At 41.0% G+C, this 22,444-nt stretch overlaps 1 protein-coding gene across 1 annotated transcript; it reads left to right on the top strand.

Moving 5' to 3' along the window:
* The first annotated feature begins 342 nt into the window (after positions 1 to 342).
* On the top strand, positions 343 to 22,166 carry LOC134795603 (85/88 kDa calcium-independent phospholipase A2-like). Its single transcript, XM_063767503.1, has 16 exons — positions 343 to 499; positions 601 to 811; positions 1,431 to 1,521; positions 4,473 to 4,640; positions 5,090 to 5,221; positions 6,631 to 6,817; positions 7,398 to 7,619; positions 8,154 to 8,373; positions 9,190 to 9,363; positions 10,760 to 11,028; positions 16,844 to 16,987; positions 17,362 to 17,485; positions 18,194 to 18,339; positions 18,905 to 19,020; positions 20,309 to 20,534; positions 21,970 to 22,166. Exons 1-16 carry the CDS (start codon positions 487 to 489, stop codon positions 21,987 to 21,989), a joined length of 2,463 nt encoding a protein of 820 aa, XP_063623573.1. The 5' UTR covers positions 343 to 486; the 3' UTR covers positions 21,990 to 22,166.
* Positions 22,167 to 22,444: the final 278 nt, after the last annotated feature.

Raw genomic sequence — 22,444 nt, 5'->3', positions numbered from 1 at the left:
TTTTAGGCTCGTATTATAATATATATTATCTTTGATTATAATTCAACAGAGGCGAATGAGTGTAGTTTTTTTTATTTACATATATATCTAGTTTGCCAGACTTATATATTTAAGGCCCACTTGCACCATTCCGCTAACTTGGGGTTAACCGGTTAAACCTGGAGTTACCATGGTTACCAGTACAATTTGACACTGGGTTGACGGTTTAACCGATTAACCCCGGGTTATTGGGATGGTGCAAGTGGGCCTAAATCGTAGTCATTGTCGATAACTACATTAACTCATTAAGTACAACCTTTTATTTCTTTTTTTTTTCTAAATGACATTTGGTGTTTAAAGTCGAAATTGTCAAATATTCATTCATTTATATTCGAACAGATGAAGTGGGGTGTCATAATTTTCATACAAATTTAAATTTCACTGTTATCGATTGTTACTCGTTTAATGGGTATATGTGTGAATATTAAGCGCATAAATTGAATAAAAATGTTAAATTCATGTAAGTGCCTAAATTCAACTTGTAAATATAAGTAAATGTATATAGATTTTTTGATATATATTTTTTCGATTTTCGGTGGTTTATATCAAAGTTATTTACAGTTTTTAGAGGCCTATTGGGCACTGAAGAGTCCCCGACAAAGGTAATAGAAGTGCGTTCAGACAATTATGTTTCAAGGCCGATACACTACAGAGAAGACTCTATGTTATTATACGGCCCTAAAATCCAAGATGGGAAGAATAATCTGAAGGACAAATATTTTGAAATTATTCTATACAAGCCATTCACAGAGAGCACACATCAAATGTACAGGTATTGACTTTAATTATCTATTGTAATATGATGATGTCAATATGATGAAATGCAGCCAACTTTATATTCATATTCATAGCCAATGCTCAATAACAAAACTGATTGTTGATGAAGGCATCTTAAATAGTTGTGGTCTATTGCACTTTTTTCTGAGAAAATATTTCTCTGGTTGCTAGAAGTCTCTGTGTACAATTTTTAACCCCATACTGCATGTAATGAAAAATATTTGTTTAAACTTGAACTTTAATATCTGTCAATAGAGTCGTATATCATGTCCATATATGGCATAGTATGCGGTAAAGGGTTAAATAGGTGTGCCATGGTTTACTAGATTTTTCTTAGTTTGGAGGTTTTTAAAAGCTTTTGGTTAGTACCTAGACTCCTCTTGCATCTGGTTAAAATGTAGACCTTTTTGTGCAGGTTCCGGTTGTAACAAACTCCATTTTTGAAATATTTTACTATTAGGAAAATAAAAAACACAATTTCACAGAAACACCAAGGATTTTTTAACTTTTTGTTCACTATTGGCAACATATGTGATGGTGACCCTATTCTTGACTAAACTTAACTTGAAACGGATGATTTACAGAGCTAAAGTTTGCTTTTTTACCTTTTCTAGTTTGTTTCGGTCGGAAAACCAAGAAATTGCAGAGGAGAAGTTTATTGTGTACAAAGAGAGAATACCAGTTTACATCAAAATAACTAAAGAAGTAAGTATAAATGAAAGTTTTACATAATTAAAGTGTATTATGAGTTACACTAATTGCCGCAGCATTGGTGTTAAAATACTCATTGTGGTAGTTAGTCCATTAGCCGTGTTTGATGAGTTAAACATGTTAATGTTTGGCTTAAAAAAATTACAGTATCTATCAGGTCTGACAGCTTCCATGCATATTTAAAAGTATTAAAATAGTGCAGCAGCATAAAATATAAAAATCAGTTGGGAAGTAGTTTTGTACACATATTTAATTACACAAACGGGTCTACCGCGATATAATTTCATTGTTTTTACCTTTAATTCCGTCTTTCGTTCGTTAGTTTCGTTTTAATTGTCTTTCCGTGACCACAGCTGGTGCAACTCAGCTGAGATGTCGGAATTAAAGGTAAAAACAATGAAATTATATCGCGGTAGACCCGTTTGTGTAATTAAATATGTAATACCATCAAATCTTTGACCTATTAAATGTTTCCTAACATTGCTCTTATCAGTAATCAGTGACATTTTATAGAATAAATAAGATAGTAGTATGTGTGACACTATTTACATAAGATATGAATTTACTAATTTAATAGTAGGGATATTTTCGACAGAATAACTAGTTAACTAGGTACTGTTCTTTTTAAATAATGTTTAATTGGTATTTTGGGATCATTCCAATGAAATGTACTAGTAATCATATAAGAGTTCAAATATAATTTACACATTTTACTGGTGAAACTGATGATCCAATGAAAATAAAAGTAGTATTGCGAACTTCTTAAAATAAGGATATCATAATAGAATGAATATTTTTTATTTGGAATTGTAGATATGTCTTAGGCTTGAAATTTTACCCCAAAGCATCTTGACTTTAGGCTTCAGTCCAAAGTCCAATGCCTTATGAATAACATAATGATATTAGTAATCCTTAATATAAGACATCCTGCAGTAAGATTATCAGCCACATAATCTTTATCTTTTAATATTTCCATGCAAGGAATGCATTACTTAACAACAAACCGGCCAAGTGCGAGTCGGACTCGCGTTTCAAGGGTTGCGTACATTAAGTCCGGCTCACGCTTGACTGCACATTCCTATAGGTTTTTTTGTCATCTATAGGTAATGAACTATTTTGTGTATTTTTTTCAAAATTATAGACCTAGTAGTTTCGGAGATAAAGGGGGGGAGCGATGATATTTTTTGGCTATTTTCTTAAATAACTTCTTACTTATATATTTTAAAATTATAAAAACAATATACGATACAATACGAGTACCTATAGTTTGAAAAACTTTATTTTTTAACTTTCCGTTTTTCCTATTGAGGTACGGAACCCTAAAAAAAAGGATTACCCTACTTTGCAAAGCAGGTGTTAAAAGTCCAGTCCATACGTCATTTGGTACAAGGACAACTGCTTCAAGGAAATTGTTCATGACCTTATGATTCATTGATTTACTTGAGTTACTAAGTACTAAGTTCAACCACAGAATAAATAATAGTACTAGGTACAGAAGACTCACTCTAACAAAACGCGTCTGTTACGATCAGGACAGATATGGCCGCTAGGTGGCGACAGCGCCACGCGCGGCTTATGGTTGGCCACCAAAATTGGTGTGGAACGGATGTACTTTTAGCTACCTGTAGCAAAGCGACGAAATCGCGGAGTGAGCCACGCCTGGTTCAACACTATAGTAAATTCCGTTAAACAAATATGTATTTTTTATTGGTTTACCCCATTAGTGCCACTTGCACCATTCATTAACCCGGGGTTAACCGTTTAAACGTGGAGTTACCATGGTTACCAGTACAATTTGACACTGGGTTAACGGTTTAACCGGTTAACCCCGGATTAGTGAGATAGTGAGATGTTGCAAGAGGCGCTTAGTCAATCAATGAAACAATAGTTTTAATTGCAACGGAAAGTTTTTAAGAAAATCTGCCATGAACTTTGACCCGCTAGTATGTTGATGAATCATGTCAAATAGGATACGTAAGATAATAAGCTATTCATTATGTCGCTTGGTTTCTAGATAATAATTGTTGACAAGATAATGATGATTATGTTTGCCGATTTCCTATTCTTATCCTCTATGAGCTATCCTAGTAGATGGTAATGAATGATACAGGGTTTGCCGCAAAAATCTATATTTAAAAAAATGTCTATTAGTCTTTTCACCGCTTTTGCATATCATAGAGACGTATGTATATACTTAAATGAAACTTTTTCTATGTTGGCGGTAGGTGCCTAATTTATGATAAAAGCGGGCATTGCATAAGAATTGTATTGCAGCAGAAGTTGCTAAGCGGGCGAGGTGTTCAAAATTACCTTGACACGCTCTTATTCTCTTAACAATAAAGTTGCGTCATGGTCATTTTGAGCACCCGGTCCGCTTAGCAACTTCTGCTGCTGACTGTACATTGCGCCAATTTCGGGAAGCATTTACGGAACGGGAAGCGTTTTGACCACTTCTGCTGTTGACTACATCTTGCTTTCTCTAAATAGTCTAAAGTATATTTGCATATAAGCTTGGCCAAAGAGAATTTAAAATAGAGGCGGATTGTCAAAGTAAATTATGTAGCCACAGTAAATTTACTGTCATCTTTCGATAGAAGATTAAAACTATTAGAACGCCATTTGACTTTGATCCTTATTCTTTCACTGATATGTGTTAATTTGGTAAATATTGAAATTAACGCCATCTACTCGACAGTAGGCCAAAGGTATGGTGCAATCTTTTCGAGCGATTGGGCCATAACCTTTGGCCTACAGTCGAGTAGATGGCGTTAATTTCAATATTTAACAAATTAACACATATCAGTAAAATAATGAGGATCAAAGTCAAATGGCGTTCTAATAGTTACCATGATAGTAACTCTCTATGCACTCTATTCTCTTTGGCTTGGCCCAACAACGTGTATTCTCGGAAATATCATTTCCTATAAATTACCTTTTTTTTTCAGTGCACAATAGCAAGTCTCCAAAAACTATGCGACACAGTATCCGAACACCAGTCATGGTCCATAGCTCACATAGCCGCCCACTTTGGACTCTACGAGCTGTTTAATGACCCTGAGGTCCAGGGGCATCTGAATGAGGTGGACCCGGCCACTGGAGCAACACCGTTGATGGTAAGGATGATAAAGATAAATATAGTTTATTATTCAAGTAATAGGCATATTACAATGCGCTTATAAACGTCAAATAAAGCTACACCGGCTCCAACCCTACACCTCTGCCTCGAGAAGATTTAAGTCCACTGCTGGACATAGGCCTCCCCCAAAGAGTGCCACAATGCGGTCATTGTTGGCGGCGGTTGGATGGCAGCGCTGGATACGGGTGCCGCAAGACCGGTGCCTTGCGCCACCCGCATCCAGCGGACTCCCGCGACCTTTACCAGGTCGTCAGTCCACCTTGTGGGGGGTATACCCACGCTGCGCCTTCCGGTACTTGGTCGCCGCTCCGCCCCAATAGCCATCGGTTCTACGTGCAATGTCCCCGCCCACTGCCACTTAAGTTTAGCGATTCAATCTTTACCCCGTTGCAAATATAATTTTGTAGTTTCGAACGTTGTTACCAGGTGGCGGTAAAGTCGTGCAACGTCCGTATGGTCCAAAGTCTGGTCTCCCTACAATGTTCCCTGGACACTGTCGATCTAGACGGCAACACAGTGTTCCATTACGCAGCAGCCAGCAATAAGGAGATTATCAATGTAAGTATAGCTGAAGCTGGTCAAGCAAATCTTGTCAGTAAAAAAAAGGCGCGAAATTCAAATTTTCTATGGGACGATATCCCTTTGCGCCTACATTTTTCAAATTTGCCGCCTTTTTCTACTGACAAGATCTGCTTGACCAAGTATAGTAGATATATTTAGGTATGGTATGCTTCCATGTTATCCATGTATGTACATGTACAGCTTGAGCCTTCATGGTCCAATGAGTGCGGTTGGCCAATGAAAATATTGGAATTTTAATAGGTACTTTGTCTTGATAAACTGAGCATGTGACATTCAATGACATACATAGGATTACTCAATTGGAAATGACATTTTCTAACAAGCCACACTTTGTGGGTGTATTTATTTAGCCTGTAGGCCTAGCACATGATTGGCGCTACAGTATCTCGCGGCGAGATAGACTACCCGTCCTTTTCCATGTTAATTAAAGGGGCACGGGTACTCTATCTCGCCGCGACTGTCGCGCCGATCTTGTGCTAGCCCGGCTGATATTTTGTGGCACGTTGTAAATGCGGGAAATACCCTAAATCAGTTTTGCAGTAGCATGTCCGAGAAACAAACCATTCCATTGCTAAAATGCTGACCATTTGTGATGACTTTTGAAAAGTTAAATACACTCAACAAACGAACATCCGTTCTCTTCGTCATGCAAATATTGTCTGTACATATTTTCGTGAAGGTTAATTCAACATTCGGCTTTTCGGTAGACATTGTAGACAGTAGTTACCTACTAGTTTAATGACCCCACGCTTTTTAGATTACATTTTTGTCAACTATGCTAACGACAAAAAAATAGTTAGGCGCGAAATTTAAAAATTGTATGGGAAATCGACCCTTCGTGCCTACATTTTTCGAATTTGCCGCCTTTTTTTACTTATTAAACTGGTTTGCGAGACTACCTATATCTAATGGCTCCTCTACACGATGCGCCAACGTCGGCCAATCCAAGGGACGCAGCTATGTGGTAAAATGAGATAGCAATATCACTTGCTCCCTCTAACGCATAAATGCGTCCCTTGGAATGGCCGACGTTGACGCATCGTGTAGAGGAGCCATAATGTGGGCTGTACACGCTCGTCGAGAGACCCCGAGACAGGGCGAGAACGAGTGTGTACCAGGGAGCAGCATCCCTTCTCGTCTCGCTCTTCCTTGCCTCATCTCGCGCTTCTCCGATTGGGTCGGAGCGGTGCCGAGACTCGGCGAGAGGCTCTCGAACGAGACATACAGCTTGACAAAAAAGAGTAGAAATTAAAAAGTGGCAACAATGTAGTGTCGTCCCTTTCAAACCAATTATTTAAGAAAACGGGACGACACTACAGTGTTGCCACTTTTTAATTTCTACTCTTTTTTGCCAAGCTGTAAAATATACATTTATTTCCAAACAGGCGCTCGCCAGCAAAACAGCGACGTCCCTCAACGTGTACAACAAGCAAGGATACACGCCATTACACATGGGCTGCCTCGCCAACGCGCCGGACTGCGTGCGAGCGTTGCTATTGGCTGGGGCCGATGTCAATCTGCCGGCTAAGCGGCAGTCAACTGCTAATACTACCACCGCAATACCGATACCGGGTATGTGTTTCAGCCGTTTCCGAAACCGGTTATAATGATGATTTACAGGCGGCTGACAGATGTAACTTGCCTTATAATAATGTCAAACTTTGACATTATTACTAATTAATTTCCATCCGTCAGTCACCATGATGGTGATGATGACAGATACAAAATACAAAGACATGTTTAAAGTAGAAAACCAGTAAGGGGCCACTTGCACCATTCACTAATCCGGGGTTAACCGGTTAACCCTGTTACCATGGTTACCAGTACAAATTGACACTGGGTTAACGGTTTAACCGGTAAACCCCGGGTTAGTGGGATGATGCAAGTGGCGCTAAGTAACTAAAACAATGCTCAGTTAAGTTTAATATTATAATGGCGTCAGAATCAAAGAAACACGTCTTTGTCGTAGTCACGGTGCAAAATTATTTGTTGTATGCCCTTCTTCCTACTAGCGGCAGTTACTTATGCCGGGGCCACACTAACGGTAACGCCGTTTATTAACGCGATAATTGAGACTTTTACAGCCTCACTGGGATTATCGCGAGTGAGGCCCCGGCATTAAAAATAAAAAACAATATCCTGTCGTTTCCAGGTATCGTCGGCGACGTACTCCAAGACAACCTACCCAAACTATACCAGCAAGACATGAAGTACGGCGGCACGCCTCTCCACTGGTCCATCTCTCGCGAAGTCATCGAAGCCTTGGTGGATAAGAAGTGTGATATCAACGCGTTGAATTTTGACGGTCGCACCGCGTTGCATATCATGGTTCTAAGGGGGAGATTGGAGTGTGCTATTGCGTTATTATCCAGAGGTATTCTTGCTTTGAGTGTATTATTACCCGATTTTGGCGAAGGGTATTTGTCCTGAATATACGTCTGCTCCTGTGTTACCTTACCTCTCCACTGGTCCGTCTCTCGCGTTGTATGCCGCAGTAAGGGGTCCCCAACCGAAGTTCGCTATCCATACACTTTTGACCACGACAAGGACGGATTAAAACTTGCATTCTGACATCAAAATTATATCGAATTGATGTCATTTAGTTAGTTATCGCGTTTCGCTCGTACTATTGCCGCGAGCAAAACGCTCGGGCATGACATCATTTAGATATAATTTTGATGTTAAAATGTATGTTTGAATTGGCCTCAGAGGAAACTACCCCTACAGAAGTAGAGTTAATACTATTAATAGCAAAGTTTAATGTCCTGACCAAAACTTGGCTTTACTCTTGCTTGTGTGTATGTTTTGACTGTTTGATACTATATTTTATTGCACACTAGACAGGTTGCGAAAGTCGTTCGTTCCGATCGATTTCTGTCCGATTTTGATTTATACAATTTAATTTCAGGTGCGGAACACTCCATAACAGATAACGAAGGAAACACCCCCCTACACTTAGCAGTGAAACAGACGAACATATCTTTAGTCGAAGCACTGATAGTGTTCGGCGCTGACTTAGAAGCGCTGAACAATTCTGGCTACACCGCTCGACATATGGTGCCCTGTGAGATGTCCAGTAGTAACTACGACAAGATATTGTATGTGCTACACGCTGTAGGAGCTCAGAGGTGAGTTGACTTAAGACTTAAGTAAATAACGGTATAAATGCAATAGTTCTGGCTACACCGCCCGACATATGGTGCCCTGTGAGATGTCCAGTAGTAACTACGACAAGATATTGTATGTGCTACACGCTGTAGGAGCCCAGAGGTGAGTTGACTTAAGACTTAAGTAAATAACGGTATAAATGCAATAGTTCTGGCTACACCGCCGGACATATGGTGCCCTGTGAGATGTCCAGTAGTAACTACGACAAGATATTGTATGTGCTACACGCTGTAGGAGCTCAGAGGTGAGTTGACTTAAGACTTAAGTAAATAACGGTATAAATGCAATAGTTCTGACTACACCGCCGGACATATGGTGCCCTGTGAGATGTCCAGTAGTAACTACGACAAGATATTATATGTGCGCTGTGGGAGCTCAGAGGTACTTGACTTGGCCATATAAAGTGGACTTTCACTCTTGGTTGGTCTTAGGGTAAAGGAGATAGCATTATGACGTCAGTCGCCAATTGGTATTGCGTTGAGTATAGTGTGGGGTGGCCACAGACAACACATCCACCAGACTGAGCATAGTCGCGCTACCCCCTCTGCCACAAATATACGGTAGTTTTACTCTATTTTCGATCAATTGTCTTTGTGTGACTTCCAAGTGTCTTTGAACGGACCAATCACGGCACGGGACTCGCTCACTTCGTCCCCCGCTACCCTGTATTTTTGGCAGCATCGGTTTCATGAAATAATCTCTCTAAGGTCCGTCTAGCTAGAGGATGTCTTGTCTGTGGGGGTGGCCCATAAAGATAAATCTCTCTTTGCCCCCAGATGTCCAGCGGAAGTGGCCGGCTGCGGGCCGGGCTGCGCGGCGCGCGGGGACTACAACGGCGTGCCCCCGCCCGGCGCGCCGCGGCCCGCCGACCGTGACGTCATCAGTCACATGCTCAGCGTCGCCGCCATGGAGCGCGCCGCCAGCTTACCCACTAGCGGCAAGCAGGGACGGTCAGTACTCTTACCCGGAGGTCACGAAACGTACGCTAGACATACATTGGTTAAAACAAGTGTATGAGCTCCCTGCTGAGGTTATCTCGAGGGACTACAGCATGGCGTTCTTCAAAAAAGGAGTGTACATATTATTCATATTCATATTCAATTCTTTATTGCAGATAACAAATGATCCATATTAAATTAAAATAATTAAAATTACGTACACAATAATAAAACAATAAATAGGTACACTTAAAAAAGATTAAAATAATAAAATTAAAAATTAAAGTATTCAGTCTTACACAAAAAATAAAAATAAAAGGTTCATTTTGGAATTACAAACACAAAATAAATAATAATAATAGTTAAAATTCAGTCAATTATTTACATGCAAACTATTCCAGTGTCTCGCTATGGGGGAGTCCAAACAGCTAGCGATCACACTCAGAATGCCGTTGTTACTCCCACGCACACGGCGCATGATGGAGGCGACCCGCTTCCGAACAATGGCATGGAAGCCGTCTACTCGCATTTCCGCAAACATACCCGATGCGCTGTGCACTACCTGGGCAGTCCCAACAGCATCCTGAGCGTGTTATTATATTGCACCCTTAAGGCACTGACTGCCCGCTATAATAGTTCACCCACAGGCAGCACGAATAAAAAGACTGGCAAAACGCCTTAAACAAAGTAATTTTAACTTCATTACTGCATCGCGCAAACCTGCGGGCCAACATATTCCCCCGAACAGCCAGCGCCCTACGCTCCCTCTCAATGTCCAGGTCATCCGAGAGACACTCCGTGACCCAGTGACCCAAGTACTCAAATTTAGCGGTTCTTTTTAGTGGTACTCCATTCAACATAATATTCGGGACCCTATCCACTTTAAAACCGCGCGACTGAAATACGAGTACCTCACTCTTCGTCGTGTTGTACTTAAGTCCATGAGCCACCGCGTACCTATTATTAAAGGGAGGAGGTTCTCAATTCGTTATTTAGGTCAATGTATGTTTCCGCTGAGTCGTCGAAAACGAGCTACACCGATTTGGTTTTTTTTATTGGAAAATATATTTCTAAGGTGATCCCATTATGTGTGATAGTTTTTATAGTAACTCGTTCATTTGCTCTCGGCAAAAAGATGCGTAAAATCTAAGATTTCGTGCTTCGAATTTGACAGTAAACGAGATGGTGTTTGACAATATTTTCAGTGACTGCAAAACATATGGCGCAGTACAGCGCCATCTGTTTTGAATGTCAAACTAAGGGGCACGTTTTTTTCTTAGACTTTACCTCTCTATTACAATCAATTCTCTTTGCTCTCGGAAAGCAGCATTTGGTCAAATGATGAAGAACATAAAATTATGACAGCGAAGTCAGTTCATATTTTGTAAAATATAATTTTTATTTGCAGCCTCCTCTGCCTCGACGGCGGCGGTATCCGCGGTCTAGTCCTAGTCCAAGTCCTAATCAACCTAGAAGCCGCCATCGGCCGCCCCATCATCCACTGCTTCGACTGGGTAGCTGGCACGAGCACAGGAGGGATCCTAGCTTTAGCTCTGGCCAGTGGGAAGACTCTTAGAGACTGCCAAAGGCTTTACTTCCGTATGAAGGAATATGCTTTCGTCGGTATGAGGCCATACCCTTCAGAAGCTTTGGAGACCATTTTGAAGGAAAATTTAGGTAAGAATTTTACAAATATTATATCCGCTGTTTAGACAGAGTGGTGGGTACTAGTACTTTAGGGATTTTAGCTTTAGCCTTCGCTAGTGGGAAAACTCTGAGAGACTGCCAAAGGCTGTATTTTCGGATGAAAGATTATGCTTTCGTTGGTATGAGGCCATACCCTTCAGAAGCTTTGGAGACCATATTGAAGGATAACTTAGGTAAGAATTTTATAAGGTATGTATCCACGGTTTAGACAGGGTGGTGTTTAAAATTGTGGGTGGTCGTGCCGCTCATGCATCGGCCTCCACAGTCACCAAACCCGTTGTCTAAACAGCAATGCATAAATCGTCTGCAATAGACGCAAAGGCCTGTGATGATGATGATGATGATGAGACAGGGTGGTCGGTAATAGTACTGGAGGGATCGTAGCTTTAGCCCTCGCCAGTGGGAAGACTCTTAGAGACTGCCAAAGGCTTTACTTCCGTATGAAGGAATATGCTTTTGTTGGTATGAGGCCATACCCTTCAGAAGCTTTGGAGACCATATTGAAGGATAATTTAGGTAAGAATTTTATAAGGAATTTAATATATATATCCACTGTTTAGACATGGTGGTCGGTAATAGTACTTTAGGGATCCTAGCCTTATTTATTTAACATTTTAAATCAGGTAACAAGCCCCATATTACAAATACCTTTATTACAGACTCCTAGCTAAGTTTATCTAGTGGGAAAACTCTGAAGGACTGCCAAAGGCTGTATATTCGGATGAAAGAGTATGCTTTCGTTGGTATGAGGCCATACTCTTCAGAAGACTTGGATACTAAAATTAAGAGCGCTATTACATTTCGGCGTTGAGCGAGTTTAGGTATTTTACGCGCTGCGGCAGGCCGTGCGAGCTCAGTACGCCGATCCCTTCTACCACACTCGCACTACAATGATGGATTAAACATTCTTGATCCTTCGCGAAGCATATTGAAATCAACCATAACAACACTAACTGTACTTAACTTTTAAAGTTCTAAAACTGTTATTTGGTAAGTACGAAAATACTAAATGCAGTGCAAATGTACATAGGGGCTGTTCATAAATTACGTCATCTATTTTTGACGATTTTTGACCCCCCCCCCCCCCCCCCCCCCTCAAATCATCCAAAAATCAAGCTTCGGATGAATCTGTTTCCTCCTACGTCATGTTACCATCATCCGATGTCCAGACCCCCCCCCCCACTCCTCCCATTTGAAACGACGTAATTTATGAATAGCCCCATACTCGTACTTATGAAGGTATATTACTCGAAAGAAATTATAGGTACCTACTCGCTTATTTACATGTTTCGTCATTGCATTTGGTACCTATAGGTTGTAAAGTTTGTATCAACGAGGGTTTAAAAACGAACTGGTACTGAGGATCTGATGATGATTAAGGTGGTCACGGATACCAATCAACCATGTAGTAACATGATTAGGCTCGTTTGATTCGTCTCAACAAGATCTTTGACACTGAAGATACACAGGGTCTGATGATGGAGCTGGAAGGTGGCCACGGGTACCAGTCTATCATGTAACTAAACAACTTCGTGTTTGGGCTCGTTTGATTCGTCTCAACAAGATTTTTGAGACAAGACAGTACTCAGGGTCTGATGATGGAGCTGGAAGGTACCATTACCAATCAACCATGCAACTAAACCACATCGTGTTTAGGATCGTTTGATTCGTCTCAACAAGATCTTTGACACTAGGTGATACTCAGAGTCTGATGATGGAGCTGGAAGGTGGTCACCGGTACCAATCAACCATGCAACTAAACCACTTCGTGTTTAGGCTCGTTTTATTCATTTCAACAAGATCTTTGACACAAGATAGTACTCAGGGTCTGATGTTGGAGCCGGAAGGTGGTCACCGGTACCAATCAACCATGCAACTAAACCATTTCGTGTTTAGGCACGTTTTATTCATCTCAACAAGATCTTTGACACAAGGTAGTACTCAGGGTCTGATGATGGAGCGCGAAGGTGGCGACGGGTACCTGTCAATCATCATCAGCTCCATCATCAGACCCTGAGTAGTATCTTGTCTCAAACATCTTATTGCGAGGAATCAAACGAGCCCAAACACGAAGTGGTTCAGTTACATGGTAGACTGGTACCCGTGGCCACAGTCCAGCTCCATCATCAGACCCTGAGTACTAACTTGTGTCAAAGATCTTGTTGCGACGAATCGAACGAAGCCAAACACGAAGTGGTTTAGTTGCATGGTTGATTGGTACCGGTGACCACCTTCCAGATCCATCATCAGACCCTCAGTACTACCTTGTGTCAAAGATCTTGTTGCGACAAATCAAACGAGCCCAAACACGAAGTGGTTCAGTTACATGGTAGACTGGTACCCGTGGCCACAGTCCAGCTCCATCATCAGACCCTGAGTACTAACTTGTGTCAAAGATTTTGTTGCGACGAATCGAACGAAGCCAAACACGAAGTGGTTTAGTTGCATGGTTGATTGGTACCGGTCACCACCTTCCGGATCCATCATCAGACCCTCAGTACTACCTTGTGTCAAAGATCTTGTTGCGACAAATCAAACGAGCCCAAACACGAAGTGGTTCAGTTACATGGTAGACTGGTACCCGTGGCCACCTTCCAGCTCCATCATCAGATCCTGAGTACTATCTTGTGTCTAAGGTCTTGTTGAGACGAATCAAACGAGCCTAAACACGAAGTGGTTTAGTTGCATGGTTGATTGGTACCGGTGACCACCTTCCGGCTCCAACATCAGACCCTGAGTACTATCTTGTGTCAAAGATCTTATAGAAACGAATAAAACGAGCCTAAACACGAAGTGGTTTAGTGGCATGGTTGATTGGTACCGGTGACCACCTGCCGGCTCCATCATCAGACCCTGAGTACTATCTTGTGTCAAAGATCTTGTTGAGACGAATCAAACGAGCCTAAACACGAAGTGGTTTAGTTGCATGGTTGATTGGTACCGGTGACCACCTTCCGGCTCCATCATCAGACCCTGAGTATTATCTTGTGCCAAAGATCTTGTTGAGACGAATCAAACGAGCCCAAACACGAAGTGGTTTAGTTGCATGGTTGATTGGTACTAGGGCTTCCAAATACCGGGCTTCTTTCAATACCGGTATTAATACCGAAACTGGTTTCATCAATACCGGGATCCCGGGATCCCGGTATTGTCTATAAATGGCTTAAAAAAATTGAGTTTTTTTTTTAAAGGCTCACTTTTACACCAGATATGTATGTCCTTAGCTTAGGATATTAAACAATAATCGCCATCTGCAATAATTATGTCAACCCTCCAGGTTGGCAATCATTTTATCCGCCTTGTTGACTTCACAAGTCACATTTTTAGTTCAATCTAATAATCAGCCAATAAATATTCTTTGGCACCAAAAATTCGTATGCCATTACAATTAATTTCTTTCTACTTTTTGATACAATTTTAAGAACTAATTATATTTAGGGGCTACCCGACATTTTTCTAAAATAAAACACTTTTTTCGTATCTAGTTTGCAGTGAAGAATCTTACAATTACATGTACGAAATCTAAATATTTGGGTTCGTCTTTGACGTCTCGAGAAACGTTTTCATTTTAAACTAATTAACACAAAGGTTATGGCCAGAAAACCAGTTTTTAGTCTAAAATTGTTCAACTTTGATGCCAAATATCTCGAAGGCAATGAACTTTGAAGTAAATATAGGATAAGTCAAATTCGGCTGTATCCCTTAGTTTTCTAATGTTTTTTTGTAGCTTATTATATTAACAACAACACCTTGAAGCAATATACATATACTGCAAAACTTAATTCAAGACCAAAAAAAGTAAGACAATGTTGCCACTGCAATAATTTGTTTGTAAAATAGTAAATTCCTTTTGATAAATAATCACGCTAAGATAATTTATTTATTAGTAATTTTACTTCTGCGATTTAAAAAAGTACTTTTATATACTTATTTTTGCATAAATACAAGACGCGCTAGTAAAAAGTGCCAACATTTTCTTACTTTTTTTGGTCTTGAATTACGTTTTGCAGTATATATTGCTTCAAGATGTTGTTGTTAATATAATAAGCTACAAAAATTAGAAAACTAAGGGATACAGCCGAATTTGACCATTTTAATAGATTTTAAACGTTATAATAGGCAAATTTTCCTTGTTTTTGAAAATACCGGGATCCCGGTATTTCATTAAAAAATACCGGTATTGAAAAATCTGTTTAAACAGACGGGATCCCGGTATTTCGGGATCCCGGGATCCCGGTATTGGAAGCCCTAATTGGTACCGGTGACCACCTTCCGGCTCCATCATCAGACCCTGAGTACTATCTTAAGTCAAAGATCTTGTTGAGACGAATAAAACGAGCCTAAACACGAAGTGGTTTAGTTGCATTGTTGATTGGTACTGGTGACCACCTCCCGGCTCCATCATCAGACCCTGAGTACTATCTTAAGTCAAAGATCTTGTTGAGCCGAATCAAACGAGTCCAAACACGAAGTGGTTTAGTTGCATGGTTGATTGGTACCGGTGACCACCTTCCGGCTCCATCATCAGACCCTGAGTACTATCTTGTGTCAAAGATCTTGTTGAGATGAATAAAACGAGCCTAAACACGAAGTGGTTTAGTTGCATGGTTGATTGGTACCGGTGACCACCTTCCGGCTCCATCATCAGACCCTGAGTACTATCTTGAGTCAAATAAATACATATAGAATGTCAGGTCGTTTCAAATATTTTTAATCCTGTCCGGTAGTTTATTAAATTGTATCATTATAAATTATAATCATAGAGTTATATATTCTAGGTCCATGATTATAATACTATAAAAACAGTGCTAGGATCAGTCTCTCGTTGCGGTTTACACGCACACAGTATAGCGTTTTACACGGCGCCCGCCGCACACAATGATAAAAAACCTCGTCGTCGCCGTTGAAAATGTGCGGAGCCGACCGACACACGTCCTGCCTCTACAAGCTCTGCCGCGGCACTGAGCTGGCGCAGCGCGCGTCATCGGTAATATAGAGTAGTTTTCAAAAAATTGCCAAAAAATTATAGTAGAATTTCATAAACACTAATGTATACCAACAGTATAAGCAAACGTTGCAGATTGCTTGAGTATGAAAATGACTTCGATATTAAGTAGATTTTCGTAGGAATTGACACTTGTTTCGGAGAGAAAATCGAATTCGTTTTACTTTGATTTTCTCTTTCTCAAAGGTATGTAGGAAAAATATAGTTTGATATGCCTAAAGTACAGGGTATTAGTAATACAAAATAGCCAGGTTTAGCAGAGTAAAATTCTCAACATTTCCAAATAAGAGCTCGCCATTCAGTGCTTCACGGGGTTTTTCGGAAACGACCATCAGAAAAAAAATCATTACTAATTTAATAAGTCCTTTTTCTAATATTTACAACGATATTTGTAAAGATAAGAAGACGCTTTTACTGGAACAAGTACTCATTGTTTCTAATAATGAGCGCAAAGTCCTGAATTTCGTCGACTAGTATCATCAATTTTGCATTATTTCGACTTTTCTTGTAAGAGCGCTCTTAAGAGACTGTAAAATTGTCAATAGGAATTTTCTTTCAGTCTGCTATATGCAGTAGAGCCAAGAACATATTTAATTATGTATATCCGCTTTCGTTTGACTCATTTTCTCGGTATGTTACCGCATATATTTAAAGATTTTAGCACTCTATATATATCTCTAGATTTTTTTACTTAAAACTGTAATCGGGTTAATGTTTTCGAACGTTTTGCTTGTTGACTCGTTTTTGTAAAAGATGAACTCATTTTTATACATTTTGTAGGTACGGAAACCGTGATGGCGGACCTGACTCATCCGAAGCTGATGATCCTCGCGTTGTTGGCAGACAGGAAACCGGTGGACCTGCACATATTCAGGAACTACCAGTCGGCACAGGAAATACTGGACGCGCATAATAAGATTAGTCGTAAGTTTTTTTTTATATTTTACTAAGTTATTGGTAATGCGGAATTTCCTTTATGGAGTTCACCGTTATGGAGCGAAAGAGGTGGGGCAATTTTTGAGTTAAAAGAGTGAAGGGACCCTTTTTTAACGGCTGGCAACCCAGCTTCCAACGGTCCAAGGTGACGCAATATAATTTGGTCACAAACTACCCACAACACTGTCGAGAACTACCAAGGTCACGCCGCGGCGCGCCCGAAGGAGGCGCCGGCGCACGCACATGTCTACCCCATTGCGGTAACCCGGGACCATCGGCTTCATAGGCAGGGTCACTACCCACTAGGCCAGACCGGTCGTCGATATAATCATGCCATGTTTGACCATGCTTGGTATTTTCAGCGCGCGTGAGCGAGGCGGGCGACGCGATAGGTCTGGCGCCGCCGCCGCCGCCGAGCCAGCAGCTCGTGTGGCAGGCGGCGCGCGCCACCGGCGCTGCACCCTCCTACTTCACCGCCTCGGGCAGGTAACGTGGCCCGCCACAAGGTTACATTACACATTACTTATAGGGCCAGTTGCACCAACCACATTTAACGGACTGACTAACGTCAATCAGCAGTGTAGTATGAAACTTCCCATACAATAAAATTTAACGAAAGCTTTGACGGTGACAGACGATTTGGTGCAACCGACCCTTATTTCAACACACTTGCTCGTAACCTGGAAGTTATTGAACCACTTTTAGGCTAGTTTTAGTAAATATTTTTCCAGTGCATCACGTTCATACAAATAAAAAAACCTTTCATACAAAAACGTGACGATCTGGAAAGGAAATCTTGGGACACATTTTTTCATGTATGAGGCGTGAATGTACAAATGAGAGTAAAATGAACCCAAGAAGTCAATATTTTGAAGACATGAATGAAATGTATTCTTTTTTTAAACGCTCTATAACAATTAAAATTAGATTAATATGTGTTTATCGTGTTTTTCTTCGCAAGTGTGTTGAAATACGTCGTAAGATACACGTGTGAATTGGTCATTACACACATAGGCTTTCTTTCACAATATCGTCTCGTGTGTAATGAGTGTAACCAACAAAGCACACTTGTATCACAGCAATCAGCCGTATTCGAACAACGAGATACGTCAAATACTAATAATACTAATAAATTCGAATACGGCTGAATGTACTATTTCTAAACATCTATAACTTAAACTTTCTCGTTCACAGATATCTCGACGGCGGCTTAATGGGGAACAATCCTACGTTAGACGCTTTATCAGAACTCGCAGAAATGCGACTAGCGCTGAGAGCCACCGGGCAAATCGAGGAAGCTCGCAAAACTGACTTGAAAGTTGTGGTTTCATGTGGAACAGGTCAGTATATGAATTGGGAACATAGACAGCGAAGACTATGACTAGATTGGTAGATCTTATCACCGCGACAATGGTATGATATTGGTACGGTCAAAAGTATTTAATTTATGACCCATTTCGTACAAGTTCATTTCACTGTGACAAGGTACGAAATGGGTCAAATTAATACTCCCGATCGTACGATAGTTAGGGTCGGTTGCACCAAACTGTGCGTATCGTTAAAGGGTTCGCTAAATTTTTATGTATGAAAAGTTTCATAGTAAAGCGCCGGGGCGCGCCGGCTGACGTTGATCAGTCTGTCAAATGTGGTTGGTGCAACTGGCCCTTAGTCGCTGACACCAAATCTCTTCGACAGTACAGTTGGCCTCGCTGTCAGTTTTATAGTTGTTCGATTTGTAGCCCCAATCGACCAATCCTTGTCTATTGTTAAGTAAAATCGCGCATGCTACGATCGATTGTGTGGACGATCGACTATACCATCGTCCACACAATTCGTAAACCTTATTTATTACCTTTTATATTAATGCTTACATTTAATTTATCTAACAAGCTAAATCTTGTGCAGGTAGAAACCCGCTGACCAAGATCAAAGACTTCGACGTGTTCAAGCCGGAGAGCGTGTGGGGCGTGGCCAAGCTGGCCTGGGGACTATCCGCCATTGGCAATCTCCTGGTTGATCAGGTAAAATCTGACTTCCTTCTCTCTTAGGCCAAGTTGTGCGAGATCAAAGACTTCGACGTGTTCAAGCCGGAGAGCGTGTGGGGCGTGGCCAAGCTGGCCTGGGGACTCTTCGCCATTGGCAATCTTCTGGTTGATCAGGTAAAATCTTACTACCTTCCCTTTTAGGCTAGGTTTCTTGTAGGTATAAATAAAGCTAGCCTGGGGACTCCGCCATTGTAAACCTGGTCGATCAGGTAAAATCTGACTTCCTTCTCTCTTAGGCCAAGTTGTGCGAGATCAAAGACTTGGACGTTTTCAAGCCTGAGAGCGTATGCCGTGGCCAGACTGGCCTGGGGACTCCGCCATTGGCAATATCCTGGTTGATCAGGTAAAATCTTACTACCTTCCCTTTTAGGCTAGGTTTCTTGTAGGAATAAATAAAGCTAGCCTGGGGACTCCGCCATTGTAAACCTGGTTGATCAGGTAAAATCTGACTTCCTTCTCTCTTAGGCCAAGTTGTGCGAGATCAAAGACTTGGACGTTTTCAAGCCTGAGAGCGTATGCCGTGGCCAGACTGGCCTGGGGACTCCGCCATTGGCAATATTCTGGTTGATCAGGTAAAATTGACTTACCGCAGATATCGGAGCAACGACTCTGACCAACGAAACTACAGAAGCTTGCTAGAACTATCCTCCTTTATTCTACGCACACCCAAAAACCTTGGTGTTCAAAACAGGGAAAGGTCCGGTCCGGTATACCTGCCTTCAGAGTTTTCGAAGAGGTTTTCTTAACGCAGTGCTTACCAAAGCCGTTTGATGAAGGGGTTTAATTTTTCCATGCTCCAAATAGTAGATTGTACAACAAGGGCATAAAGTGACCCATTTTTACCCGAGGCAATTTTTTGGTCTGAGCAAAGCGAAGACCAATATAGTAGACGAGGGTAACAATGGACATTTATGCCCTTGTTGTACACTCTGCTTTTCACTTCGATTGCGAGGAAAATATACAAAAAATCAAATATTTTAGGTTATTTTAACGTATTTATTCAAGACTAAAGAAAATTGTTCTTGGGCCGGTCGGAGGCGCGGGGCACGCCGATCGGGAGAGCGCCGGTCGGGGGCGCGCCGGCAGGGCTGGCAGTTTGTATGGCAGAATTTGGACTTTATTGCTTCGTCAATAAGGGTCGTAATAGATGATTTTACTTGATGCTCTAGAGCATAAAATGCGATTTTATGTCGTCTACGCACGACATAAAGGTGCACTTTTTGAGCATGAGAAGTGAAAAAATAATTTGAACTCACGTTTTCAGGCAACACAGTCCGACGGTCGCGTAGTGGAACGCGCCCGCGCCTGGTGTTCCACACTCGGCGTCCCGTACTACCGTTTCTCGCCGCCCATGTCGAAGGACGTCGCCATGGACGAGCGCTCGGACGAGCTGCTGGTGCGCATGTTGTGGGAGACGCACGCGTACATGCGCGAGCACCGCGACCGCGTCTTCGAGCTCGCCGCGCTGCTCGCCGAGCCCGACTATAGAGGTAGGGACCCGGTTTGATGCTAGATGGAACAAATTAACTGCACAATTGATAACCGTTAATATTAGCGTCAATAAAGGTGGGATCAGACGGTTCACTCGAATGAATGTTCACTTGAGTGAATGATTCATTTTTCTTTCATTGCATGTTCACACGGTGCTGGTGCTAGGATTATTCACTTTTCATTTCCTTTCACTATGGCGTCGAATGAAGTTGCGCGTCTTTGGATTAATGTTTAATTGTGATCATTTAATAAAGGCTGGTATTTAACTAATCACCAGGTATAGTAAAATTTAACACCAATTAAATCATTTTTACCACCCAAAATAATAAATGATGATGATAGCCGAATAAATCTCAATATTTTACTGCGGTACCTTGCTACTGGTGATTGTTTTTGGACTCTGGAATATTTTAACAGAGTAGGTACCTACAAATTCCATATCCTGCTTTTTCTAAGAAGTCTAGGTACCACCTACCACCCACAGGATTCGAGAAAAATATGCAAAATCGGTATGAACAATCACACTGTTCATTTTTTAGGGTTCCGTACCTCAAAAGGAAAAAACGGAACCCTTATAGGATGACTCGTGCGTCTGTCTGTCCGACCATTCCCCCCCCCCCCCCCCCCCCTTTATCTCTGAAACTAGGTACTGGACCTAAAATTTTGAAAAAAATACACAAAATAGAACTTTACCTATAGATGGCAAGAAAACCTATTAGAAATGTGCAGTCAAGCGTGAGTCGGACTTAAGTACGGAACCCTTGGAACGCGAGTCCGACTCGCACTTGACCGGTTTTTTTGTTCATTCGGAGTGCCAGTGAAAGATGCCGAATGAAAATATCCAACAATGTTGGATCATTTCACTAATGAATTCATTTTTCACTTTTGGTTCATTTTGTGTTCACACGTGTCACTTTGAGTGAAAGATGAATAATGAAACACGAAAATGAACACAAAATGAACCGTCTGATCCCACCTTAAGAAGATAATAACAACATTCACAATGTTAACCATTATGATGACGTCGTCTAATATACGTAGTGTTTACTTTGGTACGTTAAAAAATGACAATGCTGACAATTTCGGTGATGAAAATACGACATTATCAATTAAAATTATGCAAAGACAAGAATAATATGCAGATTAGTTTAGACAGTAACCCCCTTATTCAAAAAACTTTATGGGCCTGATTTAGTTAAATTATATTTTATCTCTGTATTACAAATAGTTTAGTCAAAATGACAGAGAAATACAAACGATTCATAGCTAATTCAGGCCAGTAACGCGTTTGTGAACACCATTAGACACTATCAATAAGAATGACATTACTACCGCTTGGAGCAATGGAGTCGCGCTCAGACGAGCTGCTGGTACGTATGTTCAAATGTTTCCAATATAAATAGATATTTACAATTGTTTTTTTTTTTGTTTCAGAGTCACAAGCGAAAAAATAATGTTAGTCTGCAATCGTGTAAGCCACTTGCAACATTCCAGTACCCCGGGGTTACTCGGTTAAACCTGGAGTTTCCATGGTTACCAATACAATTTGACACTGGGTTAACGGTTTAACCGCTTAGCCCCGGGTTGGTGGGATGGTGCAAGTGGCCCTAAGTACCATAAATACTAAACATGTGGATTATAATTATAACTGGCGAAATTAGACTAATTTAAATATTATAGATTAATTTTCTGTATATAGGAAAGTTATACATACAATACTTATTGAAATGTATTTTGTTGCTACGAGTATATCAATGATATATGATACATATTTTAGCTATATTGTATGTTGAGCCAACAAACGGTTTAACTCACTGACTAAAATTACGTGTTTTTTTTTGTTTTAAGTTTGTATGACTCACGACAGTTTCAATTCGATGTTGTATGTTTGTATAAGTTACAGGTAGTT

This window comes from Cydia splendana, chromosome 12, assembly GCF_910591565.1.
Source record: "Cydia splendana chromosome 12, ilCydSple1.2, whole genome shotgun sequence".
NCBI lineage: Eukaryota > Metazoa > Arthropoda > Insecta > Lepidoptera > Tortricidae > Cydia > Cydia splendana.
This window is presented reverse-complemented; position numbering and strand designations above follow the sequence as displayed.

What these genes read in the sequence shown, in the direction of transcription:
- LOC134795603 (XM_063767503.1), top strand. An exon ending in TACTTCACCGCCTCGGGCAG is followed by an intron (nt 17,486 to 18,193) that starts GTAACGTGGCCC and finishes TCTCGTTCACAG; the next exon opens with ATATCTCGACGGCGGCTTAA. An exon ending in GCAATCTCCTGGTTGATCAG is followed by an intron (nt 19,021 to 20,308) that starts GTAAAATCTGAC and finishes TCACGTTTTCAG; the next exon opens with GCAACACAGTCCGACGGTCG.